Below are 21,760 nucleotides of genomic sequence, written 5' to 3' on the forward strand. Positions count from 1 at the left end.
ATATTTCTCGAATCCCATGGATATTTCAGAAATCTCACGAAAAGATTTGAAGAAGGAGTGTCTAGCCCTCTTAGATTTCCACCGGGTTGCTGCGGAGGTCTTAAAACCTTCTGTTCAGCAGCACCAACTGGTTTTAGCAACTTTTAAGATTCAGCCCTATCTAATCTATGTAACTAATAATTATGAGCGTTTTTTACTCTCACGCTTTAGATTCAATATCTTCCACAGATTGGTTTGTTTTCCTACGATCAATAATTGGACGCACGATCTACCTCTTTGCCCTTGCGACAATGTCTCGCCTCCGAGTACTATTCATGTATTCCTATTTTGTAAACTGTATCATGAAATGAGGAAAAATGTTTTACTGCCATTTTTTAGAGTACTAGGATTTCGTCATTGCCGTGCGGCGATGATTAGTATCCAAGCTTTAGATAATCATGTATCTGTAGCAACAACAACTTTGTACCTAAGAAATGTGATGATCATCAGGAAACGTATGATTACATAACTGCACTTTAAAATTGTAATTGTTTCTCCTATGAATCTAATGAATTATCATATTTTTATATCCTCTTTTTAAAATTGTAATCTGTAATTTTTTATCTGTACTTTTAGGATTGCACACAATAATCGAATAAAGATATTTTGAATTGAATTAAATATCACAGGTACCACCAGCTTATTAGAGTTAGCTCACTCTCCCATTTTCCCCGCACAAAGTCTCCAAACACATCCTCTAGTTCAAACTAAGTTTAACATATGCCTTGAAGACTATGCCCAGAGCCATAGAGCTCCCCAAACCAAATAGGGTTGTTGAGATTAAAGACAGGCAATCATGCTAGGGTGACTAATCCACCTCGGATGGTCTATGCATGGTATCTACCCACAACTCACTTGAACTCAATCATTAGTTCTCTTAGCTGAGAGACAAGACTATGGAACATTCCCAGGCCAACATGGTCAGAAGGCAGGAAAGCACGGACTGGAACATCAGAGCCAAGACAAGTGCCTCGAGCAAGGATTGCTTATGAGTGGAATGGCAGTTTCATGTAACATGTCATTGTATACACTTGCTTTCCACCTACTGCATGACCGGATTTATTCTACTTTATACCTGACGAAACATTTACATGTGTTTCTGTAAAATTCAATAAAATATTTTTTGTAAAGAGATATATAATTAGGTAAGTAGGATACAATTGTAAAGAGGCTCGAAGGGAGCACACATCAGAAAATGAAGGACCAAACTTCAATCAGACCATGGAATAAAGGCGGCGGCAAAACCCTTTCAAAAGGTTATCTAAACAGGTGACTTTAACTTAGAAAACCCTGCAGTAGACTTAAACAGTGCCCACAGCACAACCTTGCTGAGCTAACAGCAAAATAAGGATTAGAGAGCACAGCCTTGTAGAGGGTCAACCTGCTTCACCTCACACAAGATAACCAATTTAGACTAACCGACCGATTAAATGGACACTTTGTAGACAGACAGCAAGCAGCCAAAATGACAACCAACGCCTCTGATGGTAGAGCAAAACCACTTAGCTGACATTGTGCAATTTCAATGCATTAAGGTGTAGGAAGCTGGCAAGAGTAAGGTATAGTGTGCACAGAGTCCAGTAGATCCCCAAAGGCTTACAGAGGTAAAAGTAAATAATACCTTACTCTCTATTTGTGGTAGTGTGGGCGAGCAGTAAGGCTTTATCAGAGGGTAGTGTTAAGAATTTATTGTACACACTCAGGCAAGAAATTATGTCACACACTCACAGACCTAACTCAGACAAATTGTTAGTATCAAAAATATTTCTCAGTTGTATTTTAAATACAAGCAGGACTTGGTACAGGTAAATGGAGTTGTACTTTTGAAGACAAATTGTTTAACAACCAAGCTGGCTAAATATGCCTAGATAATCCCACTGGGACATTTCCTAGATTAAAGGAAAGTAAAACAGTTTATCAAAATACACTTTAAGTTTCCATACAAATCAACCTAAACATTTGTGGAGAAAAATTAGGTCATCGAATTGCAGGTGTGTAAATGGTCTTGAGGGTTGAGTTTCTGGTGTTAGAACAAGGGTCAGGTGCAGAATCGTGGATTTGGCCGGATCTAGAGTCTGTCTCTTGAAAAGTACAGCGCTCACAGGAAAAAGTCTCTGGAGGGATGGCAGGGTAGGTCCTTTAGGTTACTGGTGGGCTGCTGGCTGCAGGACACAGGTTTTCTGTGGAGCAGCTCAAGGCTGGCACAGGCCGGTAGGGCTGGGGCCAAGCCAGTTGTCCTCCTCTTCTTCCTTTAGCACAGCTCTTCGGTTCTCCTTCTTGCGTGTCTGAGCCAAGGTTTGGGGTTGCCATTAAATACTAAATTTAGGGGTGTTTCAGGTAGGTACAGGTTGGGAACCATGGGTCCCTTCCTTGGGGTTGACTGTTCCCATGAGGCACAGGGTGTGAGAAGTTGGCCTGATATATGCTGCTCACTAGTTCTAGTGATCACCTTGTATCATGCCAAGCAACCCTTATGGTGCAGGTTGTAAAGTCAACCTTATAGACAAGCTATCCTAGGGGTAGCATGGACTAAGCAGTCTTAGGCTAAACTCTGTAAAGGCATGTGAAGCAAGCTGTTTTACCATACACAATCCCTTGAATACCAAATGAAAGGACACCACACAGATATATATTGAAAATATATATAGATTTATTACTACAAATATCCCTGATACTCTTTATGAGCACAGAAGCAAATGCGTTAAAACAAAACACACAAAAAATACACAAAAGTTGCACAATATGGATGAGCCCTAGGGGCCACCTAAACCATATACTAAAATAGTGGTATAAGAACCACTATGGGGAAAGTGAAGAGGCCTAGGGCCTGGGGAATCGCTGGAGCTGTTCGGGACTAGCAGTGAAGAAGTCGGGAAAGGCCCGCGGGACTCGGGAGCAGTGCGGAAAGTGCACGCGTTACCAATGCAATGTCAATGGTGCGCAAAAAGTACAAAGTTAGTTAGAAAGGAACCTTCCGAGTGACCTAGAAAGCTGAAACTTGAGACACAGACACTAGAGGTGTGTACCAGTGTGGGAACACCGGCGGAGCTGAGTTACCTCACCCACAGGAAGCGGGTGCATAGGGTCGAAGTAGTGTCGGGTTTCGTCACGCAGGTCGATGGTGCTTGGAGCTGAAGATGCTGCAGGCGGCTCGATGTGAAGAGTTCCGGTGGATCCAAGGGTGGATCTGAAGAGGTGAAGACCTGAAAGCAGAGGGGACAATGTTCAAAGTCACTAGCCAGTGACTACCGTGGAACCAGAGTGGAACCAGGCGATGTCTGGTGCAAACAGGCGTCGACGTGTAGCTTCTCTCTGCAGCCATGTGGACACGAGGGGTCGAAGACGTCCAGGAGTCGGTCACGAGCTGTCCCACGCAGGCTTCTCGCTGTTGGCGGTGTCGGCGACTTGATAGAAGCAAACAGGCCTTGGTTAATGCAAGCCACGCAGGAATCGAAAAAGGCTTGTTACTCGGACCAGCAAGGTCAGAGCAGGTACTCCTTTTTACAGGAGCAAGGGCAAGTCTGGAGCAACCAGACCCGCAGTGAAAGTTGTAGGTTTCGTCGCCAAGATGGCCGCTAGCCACGTGGCAAGTGGCCGGGATGGCGCGTCGAGTGGCACGGTGCAAAAGGGCCCCACGCAGATCGTGGAGATGCTGGGGGGCTGATCTTTGGTGCAAGGGCTGCTCGAGGTTAGGGCTTCTCAAACCCCAAAGCACAGCGTCGAGGGTGCCTCTGATGCTGCGCAGTCAGCGTTTCGGGGGTCTTCCAAGATGGCCGGTCCCACGTCTCTCGGTGCCTCCACGGGTCCCTTCTTTGCAGGGACTGTGGATCGGGCTGTGAGAAGTCTGGGAGTCTGGGTCTTGTCAGGCTCTGGGCTCGGGCTTCGGCGGGAGGCGGCGGCAAAGCAGACGTCGAGTTGCTGGTTGGTGCCTGTGTTCACAGGGTGGTCACTCCTTGGCCACAAGGGAGATTCTCTTCCGTCTTCTGTGCAGCAGAATGTCGAAGTCCAGTCTTCTTCTTTATTTCAAGTTGATTCAGGATGATCTGAAGTCTCAGGACACAGCTCCCACTCTTATTCGAATCTGGGGGGCCGGATCACCTACTAGGTCCCTCCTCTGGGTGGGACCAGGAAGGGGGGTGGTTACACCCCCTTTCCTTTGTCCAGTTTCGCACCAGGACTGGGGCTGGAAAGCCCCAGCACCGGTTTGAACTGGCCTATGCACAGGGACACCTTGTGTGCCCCAGGCATGTCTGTTTCTTTTCAGCCCTGTCCTACCCAATACACAAAATCCTGTCTGGAGTGGTGCTAGCACCTCCCCAGGCAGGAAACCCTTTGTCCAAGCTGCCCTCGCTGGAAGGACTCCCAGCAGCAGGAGGTCAGACTTGTGTCTGTGGTGGCAGCATCCATTTTGAGATGCTAAGGCTCTGTTTAACTTTAACCGGGGTTCAGGCTATGTACATGTCGTGCCCCTCTAGAAGGGTGGAATGCTACCCCCGTCGCCAGAACTGGCGAGGGGGTAGTATTCCAATTCGTATGCCACCTTACTCGACATGTTTTGATAAAGCCAAACCTAAGATAGCATTTAACCGCGAGGTTCATAATGCACTTAAGAGTATATGGTATGGCAATATCATGAAACAGCTAAAGGACATGGTTCCGAAAGCTGCAGACAGGCTCAGCTCATGCCAGAGCACCATCTCACATATTTCCAAGCACTCTGCCTCCAGGATTGATGAGGCCTTCCATAGGAGTGACTTATAGGAACATATGTGTCCATTTTAGGTTAGGTATAGGCATACTACACCCAAGTAAGGGGTGGTTACACCGACTTACCCCAGCTGAGTGATCAGCCAGTTGTGTCAAATATGGAGGCCAGGCCAGGGGTGGCACAATACATGCTGCAGCCCCTGGTAGGCCTTGGAAGCACCTATGCCCTGGGTACACTGTTACAGGGGCCAATAAGGTGAACCAGTTCCAATTTCGTTATGCACCTAAAGTACATGGGTTACAATTTAGAGAGAGAACAGCAGGCTGTGGGTCTGATTAGCAGGCCCACAGCCACATTAAGTCAAACCAGTGAAGCAAAAAGCAAAAATTTGGGGTGACCATAGGATAGCAGACCCTACTCTCCTACACAGGGTCAGACTGATTTGCATATGGCCATGTCTAAACTGGGGTGGCATAGTGGGCTAAAGAACAGTGATGGATTAAACCCAGATCTGTTGACTGGGTGTGAGTGTTTGATTGGTTCAGATGCTCCGGCCATCACCACCCCATTTTGTACCACTTTGTTCGCCATAAGTTGGCAGGGTATGCTCAGACGTGAGTCCCTTGCTCACTTTGCCACTGGATTCAAGCAATCCGGGCTGAAGATGGCTGAAATGCCAGAAACCGGTCCTCGGAAGCTTGTTTCCGGTCCAGGGAAGGCATGGCTTGGCAGTTCAGGCTGGACTGTTCCCATGAGACACGGGGTCAGACTGATTTGCATATGGCCATTTCTGAACTGGGATGGCAGAGTGGGCTAAAGAACGGTGATGGATTAAACCCAGATCTGTTGACTGGGTGTGGGTGTTTCATTGGTTCAGATGCTCCATCCATCACCACCCCCTTTTGTACCACACCCCCTATTATGCCACCCTCTAGTGGGAGGGGGCATAAGTCTCACTCTGGTAGGCAGGGTCCCCCCATCTCCAGCCCAAAGTCAGAACCAGTAGGGGGCAGTTGCTGAGAGCCGCAAATTGCTGGGTCAGATCAAAGGTAGCAAACCTTTGAAGCTTCCCCTTCATGGACCCTGCCCATCCTGGGGGAGGAGGCTTGGCAACTCTGCCCAGGATGCACTTTCTTTCAGGACCCCGAAAGAGTTGCAGGCTCTCGACCCAGGGGTCAAGAAACATGTCTGGGGATGGCAGCTGGCGAGCAGTCAGTCAACCAGGACACTAAAGTTATGTAATTTTTCAGGGGCCTCTCCAAGATGCCCTCTGAGTGCATTTGCCATTAAATCCCACACTGGCATCAGTGTGGTTTAATGTGCTGAGAAGTTGGATACCAAACTTCCAAAGGTTCAGCAAAGCCATTATGACGCAGTGGAGTTCGGATAGACTAACTCCCAGACCATATACTCTTTAAGCTTTACTGCACTTAAAAGGTCTAAGAATGTACTTAGACACTGTAGGGGTACATGACTCATGCACCTGCACCTGTACCATTACCAGTGGTATAGTGCACCTTGCCAGAGGGGTGGCTTACCTATACCATAGACAGTGGGTTGTAGGCCTGGCACACATCCCACGACTCTTCACTTTTCTCTGCACCAAAACACGCAGCTTGCAATGGCAACGTGTGTGTGTGTGTTAAGGGACAGGGCTTCTAGGGGTGGCACAATATGTGCTGCAGCCATTGGAGGCCTTCTTTGGTCACAGTGCTCTTGGTAGCCAGAGAGTTGCCAATTGGGTTTGCAACATTACAGTTTTAGGGAAAGAACATGGGCTGTGGGTACCCGGTTGGCAGGAACCCAGGGCACACTTAGTCAAAGAGAATCAACATCAGACATTAAAGGGGGGCAGGGGAGGTGGGGGGTCGGAAGCAATCATGCAAAAAGGGGCACGTTCCTACATAAGGTGTAGATTGTGGAGGTGGGTTCATATGTGGGAATCTGCACTGTTGCTGGGACAGCCATTCCTTCCAATGACAAAGTCAAATCAATGGGTATATGCCAAGATTAAGGAGCTCAGACGACCAGACCCTCTGAGCACAGTCCAGGGTTATCGGAATGAGTGGAGCCAGGTCCCGCTTGATCGCAATCAGGATCCATGAGTTTAGCGGCAGAGGGAAAAAAACGTGTAAAGGAGGCTTGAGACCAACTGAAGATGGAACGCATCCTCTGGGAATCTTCAAGGAGGAAATTCCAGGGGGCAAGAGGCTAGGCATTGATCGCCATCAGAGATAGCAAACAGACCTCTCGTAGCCACACTCCAACCAGTAAAAATACTCCATGTCACCTTCAGATGCAGACATCACTTGTGATTGGACAGAAGACATCTGCCAAATTTAAAAGCACCGATACTGAGAGAAGTAAGGCGACTGGTCCTCGGGGAGGTCCCATGAGTTACCAGCTACCTTCACAGCCTCCTGGTCTCCAAACAGAGGGAAGTTGATCCCACTCTGTCCTGTTTATTGCAGTACCACATTACAGTAATGAATTCTGTTAGAACCTTGACTGCCCTGTCTCTGATAGAAGAAAAGCCTTGAGGGCAAGCTGGATGGCATGAAACGTCAAAAATGTTGATGTGATGGTGTTGATCCAAAGCGGACCAAAGGCTCTGTTCAGCACATTCCTCCCACCCCAGGAAATGGTGCTTCAATCATCAACATAAGCTCTAGCTGGGAAAAGGAGAACGTTCTCCAGTTGTCAGAATATGTGCATCTCCAACTGGGAAGATGGACCGTGTCACCTACATGATCTTTGTGAAGACCAGAGCGTCTGAGGTAAGGCCGAAGGGCAGGATAGTGAATTAAAAATGTTCTGATCCCACCGGAAAACTGAGGTACTGTCTGTGGGAATGCATGGTCAGCACATAGAAGTACACATCCTCGGATGTAATCTAATCCTTCGGGCCTTGGCCAGTGATGACATTTAGAACTTCACTTTCCAGAGGAAGGTGTACAGGTGTCAGGTTCAAAATCAGTCTCAGGCCCCCATACTTCTTGGGAAACAAAGCATCGGGAATAACACCCCATACCCATTTCAACCACGGGCATCATCCTGATCGCACCTTTGCTAAGCAACGTATAAACCTCCCAGGAGACAATACAGGCATGATCTGCCACCCTTTTAGAAAAACTATGGGGTGGTGTGGTGGCGCAGCTAAGAAAGGGGGGTGTAACCAAACTGAACAAACTAAAAAAAAACTCACTGTCAAAAATAGCCGCACGCCAGGCAGTAAGGCAATAGTGAATTCCACCTCCTACCAGTCTTACATGACAGCATGAGGAGAAACTAAAGTTGAAAGCCACCACATCTGCCCTTAAAGCCACAAAAGTAATTGGCTAGCCGTTGCACACAGGCTGCAAGGGTTGCTTTTGGCAGAAGGTAAGACTTGCGTTAACACTGAATTTGCATAAGTGCTGGTGGAAATGATGCGTGGAGAAAACCAGTCCCAGGGAAATTGCCATAACTATTATTATTGAAGCGCTGCAGTGCAGAGTCTACCTTCTCATTAAAAAGCCTAGCGCCACTTTAGTGCTTATCCATTAGAGTGACTGGAACATACCTATAAAACAAAAGTTGTGCGCATCCAAGCTCAAAGTTGGATTGCAACACTCATGTCCACAGCCCAGGAGACTGTACGTAGTGTAAAAGCTACACCTTAGAATCTGGTTTGTGGCATTCCTGGCTGTCTAACACCTTCAGTAAAGGTGGCAAAATCTCAACATGACCTTCAAGGCATGGGTTTAGCGACTGAGGAGGCACACAACCTTTAGTGTAGTATACAAAAAAAGTAATGGCTGGAATGCTTGAATTAATCTATAGACAGTGCTAATTACTCGAGACACAAACCACCCATCGTTATTTTGTACGCCATGCCATCTCAAATTTGATCCAGCCTTAAGCAAGTCAGTCTTAACCATGCTCCAATAGGAACAGTGCAGTCCAAACTGCTGGGACAGGCCCTGTCTGAACTGGAACATAAATAACCTAGGACAAGTTTCGCCCTTATTAGGTCTCATAAGTTGGATATAGCTTTATTCCAGTGACAGTGTACACAGGACAAAGGTCTCGGCATACTGGCCCCACTTAGGGAGTTGCACAACGTTTACAGTTAGGACTCCTTTTCCAGTGGTACAGTCTAGAAAACACTTGGCAGACTGACTGTCTTGGACATGACGGCCCTTAAGAGTCATATGCTGCATCAAAAAGCTCAGATCACCAGGTGCAGCCCTATATCACTGAGCAAAGGGGTAAACTAGATGGGGCTGAGCAAGCTCGAATAGCTCGCAGTGAAGGGTTCCATCACAGCATTGTTGAATGGAAGCAAGGGTTTTGAATCTGAAGTAACAGGCTGCAATATCTCTCAGAAGATTGGCTTTAGTCTCAACAGTAGACACAAGCCGATCCACAATCTCAGTAGCTCTAGGCACCACCAAAGCAAAAGAGGCACTTTCCTCAACTGGGTCCCCAATGATGGAGCATGTCAAAGCCACTAACATTTTGGAAGTAAAGTTATAGGCCATCAGTATCGTGAGTGTGAAGCAAATTATGCCCCTCATCCTCTTCATCCATGCTATTCACATGCTCCAGAGCACTTATGTCAGTACCGAAGAGTGTATCCACCCTCCTAAAGTATATTTGTATTGAGGCAAACGAACAGGACAAGAGTCCTCATCAACCTGAAGATGCACCTTAGTTATCTCATAGCACCATATGGAACACATTTTGGCCTACGCCAACCCTGAATCAATAGAGTTGGGGCGGGATTCAAAACAAATAATGGTGTAGAACTACCCAGCGCATGGTCAAAGCATGCTAGCACTGGAAGTTGGACAGGCATAAGCTGAACAGGGTTCAGTCGGAGTCCATAGGATGAGGACTAAATAGAGGAGCAGACAAAACTATGGGGTTTGAAGGCCTGACAGAGGTGTACAGAACAATTTTGAAAAGTTGAAGCTTGGCGTCCTTCAAGGCCACGATCCGATGTGGAGTGTGAGGCCTGAGGAATTCACTGGACACCTGCTCCGGCGCCAGAATTGGATCAAAGACATTGATGCTGGAATCAGCCCCTTCGAGCTCAGTCTGGATCACAGAAGCAAGGACTTCTTGCGTTTGCAACTGGTCTCGTTTTTAAACTTTGTCCTAGGATGGCGAGCGGGTACAAGACCGTGAGAAGCTGTGCTTCTCATGTTCAGTTATACTTAGTTTGGACTCCCACTTTCTCCTGCCCTTTGAATGCATCAGGCAGAATTTATCCCTACAATCGGAACTGAGAATTCATACAAAGATTTGCGCCCTGAAGAAGTCGCTGTGCACATCAATTAAGTGCGATGAAACACGTGTTGGCTAAGGATCTCAAGATTTAACTGAAGTGACTGTGATACAAGAGTGTTTTTTATTATTGTCAATGATACATAATATTTACTGTCAGCGTGTGCAAGGGACTGTTTGTTATGTCAGTGGTTGTCCACATTGGGGAGGAGGGTGGCTCTCCATACCCATATGCACTGCAGTCATAATTGTACACTAGTACTCACAGCATATTTCCCAGGAGCGCCATTACCGGCCTACACAATCCACTGACCAATAAGTCCCACTAATATTAGGAAGTAGGTTCCCTTGACAGTGAAAATTAAAAACATACCAGCAATTCTGATGCCACTGGATGCAGACAAAGCCTGAGACTCAGTGGACTGGTCATTCTTGGAACAAACTCTGATGATCTTTAATTTCTGCCACGACTTTATCAAAAGAAACTGGCTTACTATCATATCTCCACAGCGAGCATTAAAGTCAACAGCATACATCAGGAGAGGTTCATCTGTGGAGGGGAACTCGAAAGGGGTGCCCTGGCCCCATTTCCCTAATCTGTTTGCCTTCAGCATCTGACTATTGCAAGTCATATACACCATTCCAGGGAAATTGTTCGCATACAATCTGTGCCGAGAAGCATAAACTATCTCTGTTGCCTGGAAAGCTTCACCAAATCTGGGAGATTAAGACCGTTTTTGACTGCAGTGATCAAACAATTAATAACTTTAAGACTTCACAGGATATAAACGTTTTTAAATGAGAAAGTCTGAAAATTTACACATTACATTATCTAAAGGTGCAGTGATCAACTAGCAAGGGCTGTACACCTTCCAATAGGCTATACGCTTTATTGAATGACTGAGACTAAAGCTATCCCCATCAGTGGCAGAACAGACTTGAACAGACAGATTCGACATGGCAAAGTTTAGGAGCGGCAAAGCAGATTACAGTCAGTCACTTTGTTAAATGCACATCTGGAATATCATGGCCATAAAGCTACTGGCTAATGCGAGGAAAGAGCATTAGAAATGTTGCAGTCTTTTAAACCTCTGCTGGGATATATGTTGGTGGATCGCCATACTTTGGCAAGTTCACCTTGTTTTCAGGCAGCAGATCTCATCTCTTAATGTCTTACTAGGTAGCAAAGGAAAGAAATACATTGAATCGGAGTAGTGGCACTGGCATTCTCAGTTTTCCATAAGGGCTCTGGTCATAGGGTAAACAATCAGTTCAAAGCTCTTTGTCAGTCGCCACAGTATAGGAGAAGTTAAGTGATACATGGGTTTGGAGTCAGTATAATTTATTTCCTTTTTTTTTTTTAACAGACTGACTTTAAAAAAAACATGTTGCAACTTTTGTGTGTGTGGGGTGTACTTACTGTATTGTATTTTCAGAAACATTAATGAAAACCTTGCTGAAAAAAAAGTTTTAAATACTCAACCACAAACTGTCTACATTAAACACAATAACCCAGTTTGGTTTACTCACAAGAATTTCTCAAAGTTAAATTAACCTTGTTGCAAACTTGATCACCCAAATACCTATGCCTGCCTACATTAAGAATGAACAAGAATGCTGAGGATGACCGGGCTATTTTACAGGTCTTGTTGAATAAATAACATATTAAAAAGAAAGCACATTACACTTACCTGTCATGTCAGCCTTCAGGACCTCAGCCTGCCTGCAATAGAAAATGTAAAGTGAGTTTAGTATCCAAGACAAACCCTCCCATTTAAGTCCTAGAACTTTCCACCAGCAAGTCATTTAATAGAAGTGGAATATCAAGAGAAACATACCACCAAAGGAGAAAGTTACCAGTAGAATAATGAGGGTTATACTGTTGATGGTGGAAGGTAATGCGTAAAAGAATCAGACCAACAACACTACAACAACTTCATATGGTGCATACTGGAACAGAAAATAAAGTTCTGAACAGAACAAAAGAGTTATGGAAACGGCCATTGTCAATAAGACTAAAGCAGAGCCCATCCGGGACTAGACCATCCACAACCACCAGGGAACTAGCATCTGCATGAACTCCTTCAATTCTCAATCTCTACACTTCACAGTCTATTCCTTTTGACCTTACTATCTTTAATTTACGTTTTTTAATATTATGTATGCCTTTAGTGTAGGAAGAGTTATAGGGAGACTCATGCCATAGTCTTTCGTCACTCTTTGGATGGGCATGGCCAAACTCACGTTCTTCAGGGTTTTCTAAAAGTCATGTAAACGCTCAGAACCTGTTCCATTGCAAGGCGGTAAGAATGTCTAATAGGCATTTAGGGCTGCACTGATACCAAATCCTGAAATTAAATGGGGGGAAAAAACAAGATCGTGGCTATCAGAGCAACAGTCATTTCTGTTCCCCCTCAGACCTCTTCCAAAGTCTGGCCTTCCAATTTCGAATAAAGCCCCAGCCCTGTCTATTAGGTTTTGGACGCAATGGATCTTTGCGATGACTGCAGCTTTAAAAAGCCTCTCTCAGCAATCTGGTGTATCCTCTTCTTGTTAGGGTCTTGCTTGGCAGTCTTGCTGTTTGCATTTTCAAGGCTTGACTATTTAAATAGTTTGCACCTTGGCCTGTCAAAACAGTGGATTAAAACTTCTTCAGAATCTGACTGCTCAGCTAATTACACAGGCCCTGGTCCCTAGATATAACTCTGTAATAATAAATGTTTTCCAGAGATTTTCATTTGTGTTTTTGCATAATTAGAGAAGTAATTTTGCTTGGGTAGACATTGCTAATCCAGGCTGAATTTTTCTGGACGACATTTTGAAAAATGGCAGATGTGTTGCAGTGATGAAGTAATTTTTCAGGTACCATGAGGCCTACATACTTCATTTCAGAGTCAAAACATAGGTTTGGGGGCCAAGTAGTTATACAGAGACTACGTAACTCCTCAGAGAAACTCTTCTGCCATTTTCCAAAACGGGAGCTCTATAATGACGTGTTTTAACTATCATATTGGTAATTAATTTTATTATTGTTTTTGTTTCAGGTTTTCCATTGATTCAAATTCGTAAACTTGAGCGAAGCAGGTGATAGCAGAGGATCTTTACCTCCTGACAGAGTACTGCTAACTACATAATCTGAGGACTCCTTCAACAAAGAAATGTGTCATATCCCAAACTAATCCGAAAGAAAAGCTAGCATCAACTGTGGCTGGACAGAAAAGAGTGTGAGATGATGCAGAAATACGACAAGGCAAACTTCACAAAAGATTGAAACAGATGGGTCAAGAGGATCAAATATTTTATCATTATAACAAGTACTACAAGTCACATACAATGGAAAAAAGCCTGGAAAAAAGGTGTAAAAAAATAGCAGAAACCAGTGAAACACCACAAGAATCAGTCTCTTCTGAGAAAGCGACAACAACCAATATCCACTTAGAAGATAGATTGCTGCCCCTCATCCACCTCCAACAACTGCTCAGAAAGCAAAGCATCTTAAATGTGTTACCTGTGGTTAAATCAGAACAATGGTTAAAGGGCTGGACAAATGAACAAAGTACAGAGTATATGAGTCTCAAAGGGCAAATGTTTTTTATCTGCAGCTAGATTCTTCCACTATGAAGTTTTCAACTGAGTAGCTGATCTAAACAGCAAGGTGAATGTCTTGGCAGCTGATCTGTATGCCCACCTGAACTGCATATGCATATATTCGAAAATGTGAATGAACAATGATCTCCAAGCAACAGCGTAACAGTCAGTATTCAGTTAAGTTTGCATTCTTTGAAAAAGAAAATGGAGTTTTAAAATCTCTCAAGGGCTGGCTACGGGTTCACGCTCGTTCAAATCAGAGAAATGTGGGTCATCAGTGATGAAAGTGTATTAACCCATGAAATTAAATGAAGGTTTTTTTTATGAGAATGCTCAATCCCAGAATTTGTTTTTGTCAGTCTAACAAAAAGAATGAGCCACTTATGATGTTCTCAGCTGATTGGACTCCAAGTTCTTGCTGCCAAAATAAGATCACAGGATGCAGTAAAATCAGCAGGAACTGTTATAAGAAACATCCTGAAAGATTTAGATTTTAGACTTATTGAAAAAACTTTGTATTGCCCCAGAACTCCGTAAATCATGGGAGTCAACAAAAATGCCTGATATGGTCTTAACATTTTTTACATCATTGTTTAATATCAGCAAAGGAAACTGTTACAAATTAAAGGTCTTGGGTTTGGAACAGAAGCAGACAACATTTATGATGGCTTTAAAGATATAAAGCCAAGTGGGAGACAATCCCATGAACCAACAGGATTATGCTGTGAAAATGTACTGTTTTGTTCAAGTCATGGTTTATGAATTACATCAAGGCAAAAAGAAAACTTCACTACACATGATGACTGCCCACACAATCTATGACAAGTGCAAAATTAGAGAGCTAATCAATTCAATGAATAGAATTGGTGTATCAACAAGTTATAATGACATTGTACGGGACAGAAACTTGTTAGCAGCTCATGCTGTAAAATCTTGTGAATCCAACAAGCACAGCACTTCCAAGTCACTTCACCAGGAAAGGATTTACAGTTGCTGCTCTTGATGATTTGATGACAGCTGTTCTTTGTCTGGAACATCCAGCACACGATACTGTCAGTGCTTTTTCAAGACTGTACCAAAAAAGTAACTGCTGGAAAACAAGCTGTGACAGTGGCGGAGGACATGAATCTTCTTCTACCTGATGCGGCGGTCTGCAAAAGCAGATTTAACTGAATTTATCATATCACTTATTCAGTGCGGACTGAAGGATGAAGAAAAGCCAGTTCCTACGTGGGCTGGAATTCATGCTCTGATGTCCCAAAACACCGTCGAAGGGAATTGTTGGTCAGACACGGAAAAGTGAATATGCTGCTCAATGGTAGATAGTTTACAATTAAATCCGGTGTATACGCAATGTTTTCAGAGATTACAAATTCAGAATAAATAGACCATCGCGAAACTGTTCCTCATAAGGAACTTGAGGGGAACACTTTAATAAATATGTTGACAGCCTTCTTCATTTCAGGCAGCAGCAAGAAAACCCCTTTGAAATGACGGAGCCTGTGCGACTACATAACTTTGGACTAAACAATGTGGCTAACAATATAAAGACGCATCCACTAGATGTCCTGGAACATGGATCGAAACTATATGCAGAACTGAAAGAGATTTGTATTGAAAGAGAGAAGCTGTTTGACATAATCAATAAAGCTAAACGTCCACGATATAATTGTCATAGTAACAGTGTCATCCAACCCTCCACTACAAAACAGGTTACAAAAAAACAATTTACGCAAGCACTGAGAGCTGGATGTAGCAAAAGAAAGTGGTTAATTTATCAAGGACATTCTGTTGCATGATCTTCCCACAAACGCATTATTTGCTGGAGATGCTGCAAACAAACCAGTGAAGCACAAACTCGTGCAGAGCTAAAAAAAAAAAAACTTTCACCTGAAGAATTTCAATTTGAAAAGGCGTCCTCATTGAAAACTGAAGTTGTTGTGGACTATGTGTCACAACTGCGAATGGTCAAAATTTAATCCATGCAAAACCTCGGAGAGGTCGTTCAGACTGTTCTACTTCGCAAGAACTGCACATTGTCTTTGACAGTTATATTGAACTATCCATCAAAGAATGCAAGAGAATCCGACTAATGTCTACAAGTGGAACAATAGACCTTGCCTGTATCAAACACTCGCCACCAATACCTGTGCAACTTGATAAATTCTGGTCATCAACATCGACCAAGATGAACCTGAAGGTTTTAACTTGCCAAAAAATTGTTGTTGCTTCAGTAAACATTGAATTTTCAATTACTGCAAGTGGAATGATAGTCAATGAGGGGATGGTGCTGCAGAATTGCATTCAAAAGGTACAGGCTTTATTGTTCAAGAACATAACGGCAACTTGAAGGAAGCTGACCTTCGTGTTGTGCCATATGTTAAGTGGGCTGTTTGAAACGGGTCCAATTGAGTCAAATTACACAGATGTTATTACTCTGCTACTTATATATGTTACAATGTTCATAAATCAAGGATTGTCAGTTATTGATACGTTATGGAACAAGCGACAAAATACCTTAATCCCGCTTCATATTCTGTACATGAAACTTGACCCAGAGATGCCCAGTGTTCTGATCAAGGCAAATATTCTTATGGGTGATGACACTACAAGCAAAATTGGAACAAAGCTTGGAGCTTAGCTGCTGAACCTGTGAAGTTTCTAAAAGGATTTGCGGAGACAGAAGAAGGTGACTTTACATATGTGGAAAAATACCTTATGCGTGTGAAACGATTTCGGACTGCAACACATTTTACGATCTTCGGTACAGTGAGTTCAAGAGCTCAGTCCTGCTATATGACCTTCCACCGACTTCATATCCTGTGCGTGGACTGGACACATTAAAATAGAGTTCTACTTTATCAGAAGATGTGTAAATGTTTTGGATCATGCATTTGTAGAGAAAGATCCGTGTGAATTTGATTATGAAGATATTGATGGGGTGCTAAAACCTACAAAATGTCTGTGGGTATAGGCATTAGAACTTACATGTACCTGCAAAACCTGTGCTGCAAAAAGATGTCGGTCACTATGCTCTTCTCAAATGTTTAAACATTCTGCAAATGTACCACGAGTGATTGACGAAACAAATAAAGTGAACTATCAAAATGTGTCTTAAACAGGAGTGAAACATTTTCCTATTCAGATCATAAACACGGTTTTGTGCAATACATTAAAGGATTAAAAACCATTAATATGTGTTTCATTTCTTTATAGGTCTCTTCTTCCTCTATTATAGCCGCCATTTCGGAAAATGGCAGAAGGGTTGCTCTGAGGAGTTTTCTGTCTCTAGAAGTCTACTTGACCCCCAAAACTTATGCTTTGACACCAAAATGTAGTATATAGTTCTCATGGTTCCTGAATTACAACATCACTGCAACACAGCCGCCATTTTTAAAAATGCCGTCCAGACGAATTCTCCCCTGATCAGCAATGTCTACCCAGGCTAAATTGCTTCTCTGCTGACCCAAAAACACAAATCAAAAATGAAAATCTCTGGACAACATTTTTTTTTTTTTTACAGAGGTATATCCGGGGGCAGGGATTAACCAAATATGACTGCATGTTTTTCTAATTCTGGCTAAATTTCAGAGTTTCACAGTAGTCCAGAAAACGACCGTCAAAAATATTCAAAAGTTTATTTTCTCAGAGTTTACAATACTTGACATACATTTCAGCTAACACCTTTTACCCAACTGTGTCCAAAGTGAGGTGTCATGGTGTGCAAAATAACGATGGACTGGGATGCACCCAGAGTAATTGCCAGTGGTCGTTGAGATCAATGTTCCCTCTAATTATTTTCCTGTGTGTGCAGCAGTGTAAGGTCTCTGTGCGCTGCAGCCCAGGCTCTGTGCACCAAGAATCCGGCCATGTGTGTGGGGACAGCGAGAGGGGTTCCTGCTCAATTGTGCAGATAACTGACCTAGATACTGGACTGCAGGAGGCCTGGTGATGGGGCAGGCAGGGCAGAACTGGGAACCCAAAGCAGCCCTGGCAATTTTTCGGAAAGGGGGGGGGGCAAGGGTCAAGCACTACTGCTGAACAAAACCGGTCCCCAGCACTGCTGCTTTTGTTACTGGGGCCGATATTGGAGCATCACTGCAAAACTGCCTCCAGTAACAAAATCGGCCCCCACTGCTCCTAAACTGGCACCCACCCTTCCAGTCTCTTGGGCAAACGCCCGATGCCTGCTACAGACAGTCGGGCCATGGGTAAGTTCTTCGTCTTGGTGACTGGCATACACTGTTTGTATCATGTTGGAAATGAACAGGTGCAGTGTAGAGCATCTGCAATAACATCAAAGCTACACTAATATACTTTAAGAAACCAGGGCAACCTGCCTCATTCCATAGCACCAGTTAACCTCTGGTTTCCTAACTAACTACAAAGCAGCGGCTGAGGGACATCTTAAAGATTTTAAGGGCCGTTGGTGAAACATATTTAGGGAGCCCCTGTGCTGATCACCTCTGAATTTATGGTTCAGTTTCAGCTCTCTTGTGTGCTCTTTGGCCACATCACAAACAGTGCACAGACACACAGGTTCAAATTCTAAATTTGTTTATAGTTAATATTCAGGGATAGTGATGTGTTTTCCAATATTGTAAAATAGTAGAAGCTCACTAATACTACTGCAAATAATCACTGTGACATCCTCCCATTTCTCATATCTGAGATCCTGTTTGGATCTAAAACAAACACTTTTTATGAATGGTGCATGAAATCAAAACACATTTGTCAAACTGTCTGTAACAGACTCTCACACATTACCCAGATTTAAAATAAAGTAAAAGAAAATGCTTTTTGTAACAACCGGGACCTGAGGCAAGGAGTGCGATGGTGCAGATATCTTATCATAGGGAGGCAGCCCCTCCTGGTAGAAGTGGGTGTTGCTGGGGAAGAGACCAACATTACAACACCCAAAATGGAGATCAATGTCCTAGTGCTTGACTGGAGTAACGTTTGTTTATTTGCCATTTTTTTGTTTTTTTTACTTTAAATCTCAACCCGCCCCTTCTCAAAGGCGTTACTGAGTTCTGCACCAATAACTCTTTCAATGCACCATTCTTTAGTCTATGTAGAGAATGACTTGGAGATGGTGGTGGCCTACCAAACAAAAAAAAATTACTTTTACTTCAGCTGGAAAAAAATCTAATACTCATATTTCCTGTCCCTTTTTTGTGGGATTGTCGTCGGTTTCAACTGCTTCAAATATCTTTACTCTAATTGGAGAATTATTTCAGGAAATAGCCCCATAACTGTCCAAGAAATACTTGGTGCAATAGCTGTAAACTAAGCATTCTACTCCAGATGAGACTTCCAGTGCTTTTGCCAACAGTTGGCACGAGGTCCCCAGAGGCACTCCTATCCCCCGCAGGCATACAGAACAGGAATCTCAGGTGGACATGTAAATATTAAAGTCCAATACAGAGACAGTCATCAGAAGAATCTGTGAGTATAACAAAAACTGCAGACTTACCTTGCTCTAGCGAAACTGTCCTCTTGAAGGTTCAACAAAAGGCTGTTTGAGCTCAGATACACTTTGTTTTGTGATTCTGCAATCGTTTTTGTAATATATAATACAAGTAACATTATACCTACAACAAGCCAGGACGATTGGCTTTGTCAATGGTTGTTAGCTGCAGAAGATAAATAAGCAACAACTAGGGCTTTGTTGGATCTAATATTGAAGATGCTTCCGTTCTGAAATGATGAGACTGTGAAAGAACTATAGCAAGTCTCTTTGCAGTTACAACAAAGGCTTTGAGCAGTTGTACTGCTGCAGATTTAAGATTTACCCGGAGGGTAAAAATGAAGAGCCCGATAGGGACCCGTCTCACCACCTGCTTTTAAGAACTGCAGATGCTGAGCACCGGCAGGGCCCCGACCACTTAAAGCCCTGGACTTGCTGCATGCCTTTTGTAAATAGAACGTGGCTCCTGGTAGATAGTGTGCATTTTTGAAAGTACACATGTTAATTGCAGCGTAGTTTATAGGCATGACAGGCGCTGCAGTTAACATGAATACTTTTTGAATAATGCACACAATCTGCCTGCAGCCACGCTCTATTAAGAAAGGGCACTTAGTAAGTCCAGAAGCACGTTGTACGCTTTCGCTATCACTAACATATATTAGTGATTGTAAAAGCACACGTCGTGCTTTAAGGCTTGCTGCATGCCTTTTGTTAATAGAGAGCAGCAGGTTGAGTGTCTTTTTTTAAGTTTTCATGTTAATTGGAGCACCCGACATACTAATACACGGGCTGCATTTAAGATGAAAACTTCCAAAAAGGCACACAATCTGCCTACAGCCGCGTCCTATAAACAAAAGGCACGCAGCAAGCCTAAAAGCAGGACGTGTGCTTTTACAATCACTAATATATGTTAGTGATTGTAAAAGCACACGTGGTGCCTATAGCATTAGCAATACCCAAAGAATGGCACACCATGTACTGACGTCGTAAGGACAGCAGATGGGAGTTGGACTCCTCAGAATTAAAAGCTGTAACCAGACTTTCACCCCTGATGTCAGCAGTGAGCACTAAACTCGCTGACCTGTCTTGGCGGTGAGATAAGCCCTGGAACAGATTTTACAGGAGGTCGCCGAGGGGCAGGTGGTATACAATATAGAGAAACACACCCCTAGGTGTGAACTGTAGATAGACGGTCAGGCATGCTTATTAAGGATGAGCTGTGGGGCTGATGGATTAGCAAGGTCTCCGTCCTATGGGGAAACAAGCAAACCTCTGAAATGCTCAGCGGGAGGTGCGTAAACCCACCTCAAGTATCCAATATATTCTCGCACTGTAGCCGTCCGATACGTGTATTTTTCACTACAAACCTCATATTATAGGGATGTGCAACACATGAGGGAGCCATGCTCCCCTTCATATGTCAGTACAGGGATTTTCCTGAATGGTCTTGTATTCCAGCCTTGTTGCTCTGTCGTGTACTTCCTATATTCCCAATAGGCTCTGCGCATTGGAATAATATAAACAGCAGTGTAGACGTAGGACTGAGGTCATCTAGGTCTCTACTAACTATATTAGACTTAATTCGTTTTGCCAGCTAGCTCAGAGGTCACTAGAAACTTTCTCGAGTAAACAAGGAGGTGTTAATTTCCCTGAATAGACAAGAAGGGATTAGCTTCTGACAACCGCATAAACATGACAACTTTGCTCCCTCAGAATAAAGAGTATATCTCTAGAGTCGTGTGAAAACAATAGACAGTTATTTTACTCAGTCAATTATGCATACTTAGTTTCACCAGAGTGCAGAGAAATAGAGAGACGGGCGTTTTCAATAAAAGGTGTTATTTATTGAGCAGTCTTCTTTCTCATGCAAGAGAAGTGAGTTGCCACAATTGCAATGTTTATCATGAAGTAAAGTGCGTACAGTAAAAGGAGTATTATGAAATAATACTGTAAAAGCATTGATATGGTTTCTTAGCCATATGATACTTTAAAATGGATAAAATATATACATACATAAAAACATTGACTAAAGTACTCAACTGGTGCTTCTAATATACACCTACCCCGGTGTACCTGACCTAAGCCTAATACGTGGGAAGGAGTAAGTAAGTTGCAGGTTAAGTTGGTTTTTTGCCAAGAATCTGAATCAAGAATTCTCTTAAGGATTTAGCCAGCTCCGTACCTTGGTTCTAGAATGTAGGAGGTCTTGTATCTCTCTCTCAGGACTCGATCTCCCTGCAACCCGCAAGGGTGACTGGAAACATCGGAGCTGGAATTTCTCAGCAGGAGAAAAAAGACAGCGTCTCTCTCAGTGCGTCAAATGGGAGGGTCGGCTTCCTTCGGCACTCGCATCGGGCAAGTAGATAGTCGCTCTGCTCCAAACCGGCATGTGTTTGCTTAAGGCAACTTTGGTATATTTATATACCTGGAAGGTGCAGGGTTTGAAGTAAGGTTGGACATAAGATGTCACTAAGAACTAACAGTTCTTTCTGGACTCCAGGAGTTCTTGTGCAAATCAAAACAAAAGCAGGGGGATTTCCCGTAAAAATATTGGAAGTGAAAAAAAATAATTTCGCTTTCAAGGGAAAAATAGTTCCAATTGTTTTCAGTACTTTCGTTTATCAAAAAAAAACCTGAAGGCCGAATTCAGAGTTCAGGGAACGCTGTGTGCTCGTTTGTTTTAA

General features: G+C 43.5%; 1 protein-coding gene across 3 annotated transcripts in view; it reads right to left on the bottom strand.

The window, feature by feature from the left end:
* Nucleotides 1-21,760, bottom strand: part of SMG7 (SMG7 nonsense mediated mRNA decay factor) — a 484,004-nt gene that overhangs the window by 391,626 nt on the left and 70,618 nt on the right. For all 3 annotated transcript variants that reach the window (XM_078643137.1, XM_078643126.1, XM_078643118.1), the window contains exon 2: nucleotides 11,710-11,741. In XM_078643137.1, the coding sequence (XP_078499263.1) occupies nucleotides 11,710-11,741 (32 nt within the window). The remainder of the gene's footprint in view (nucleotides 1-11,709; nucleotides 11,742-21,760) is intronic.

Source organism: Lissotriton helveticus, chromosome 1_1, assembly GCF_964261635.1.
Source record: "Lissotriton helveticus chromosome 1_1, aLisHel1.1, whole genome shotgun sequence".
NCBI classification, from domain to species: domain Eukaryota; kingdom Metazoa; phylum Chordata; class Amphibia; order Caudata; family Salamandridae; genus Lissotriton; species Lissotriton helveticus.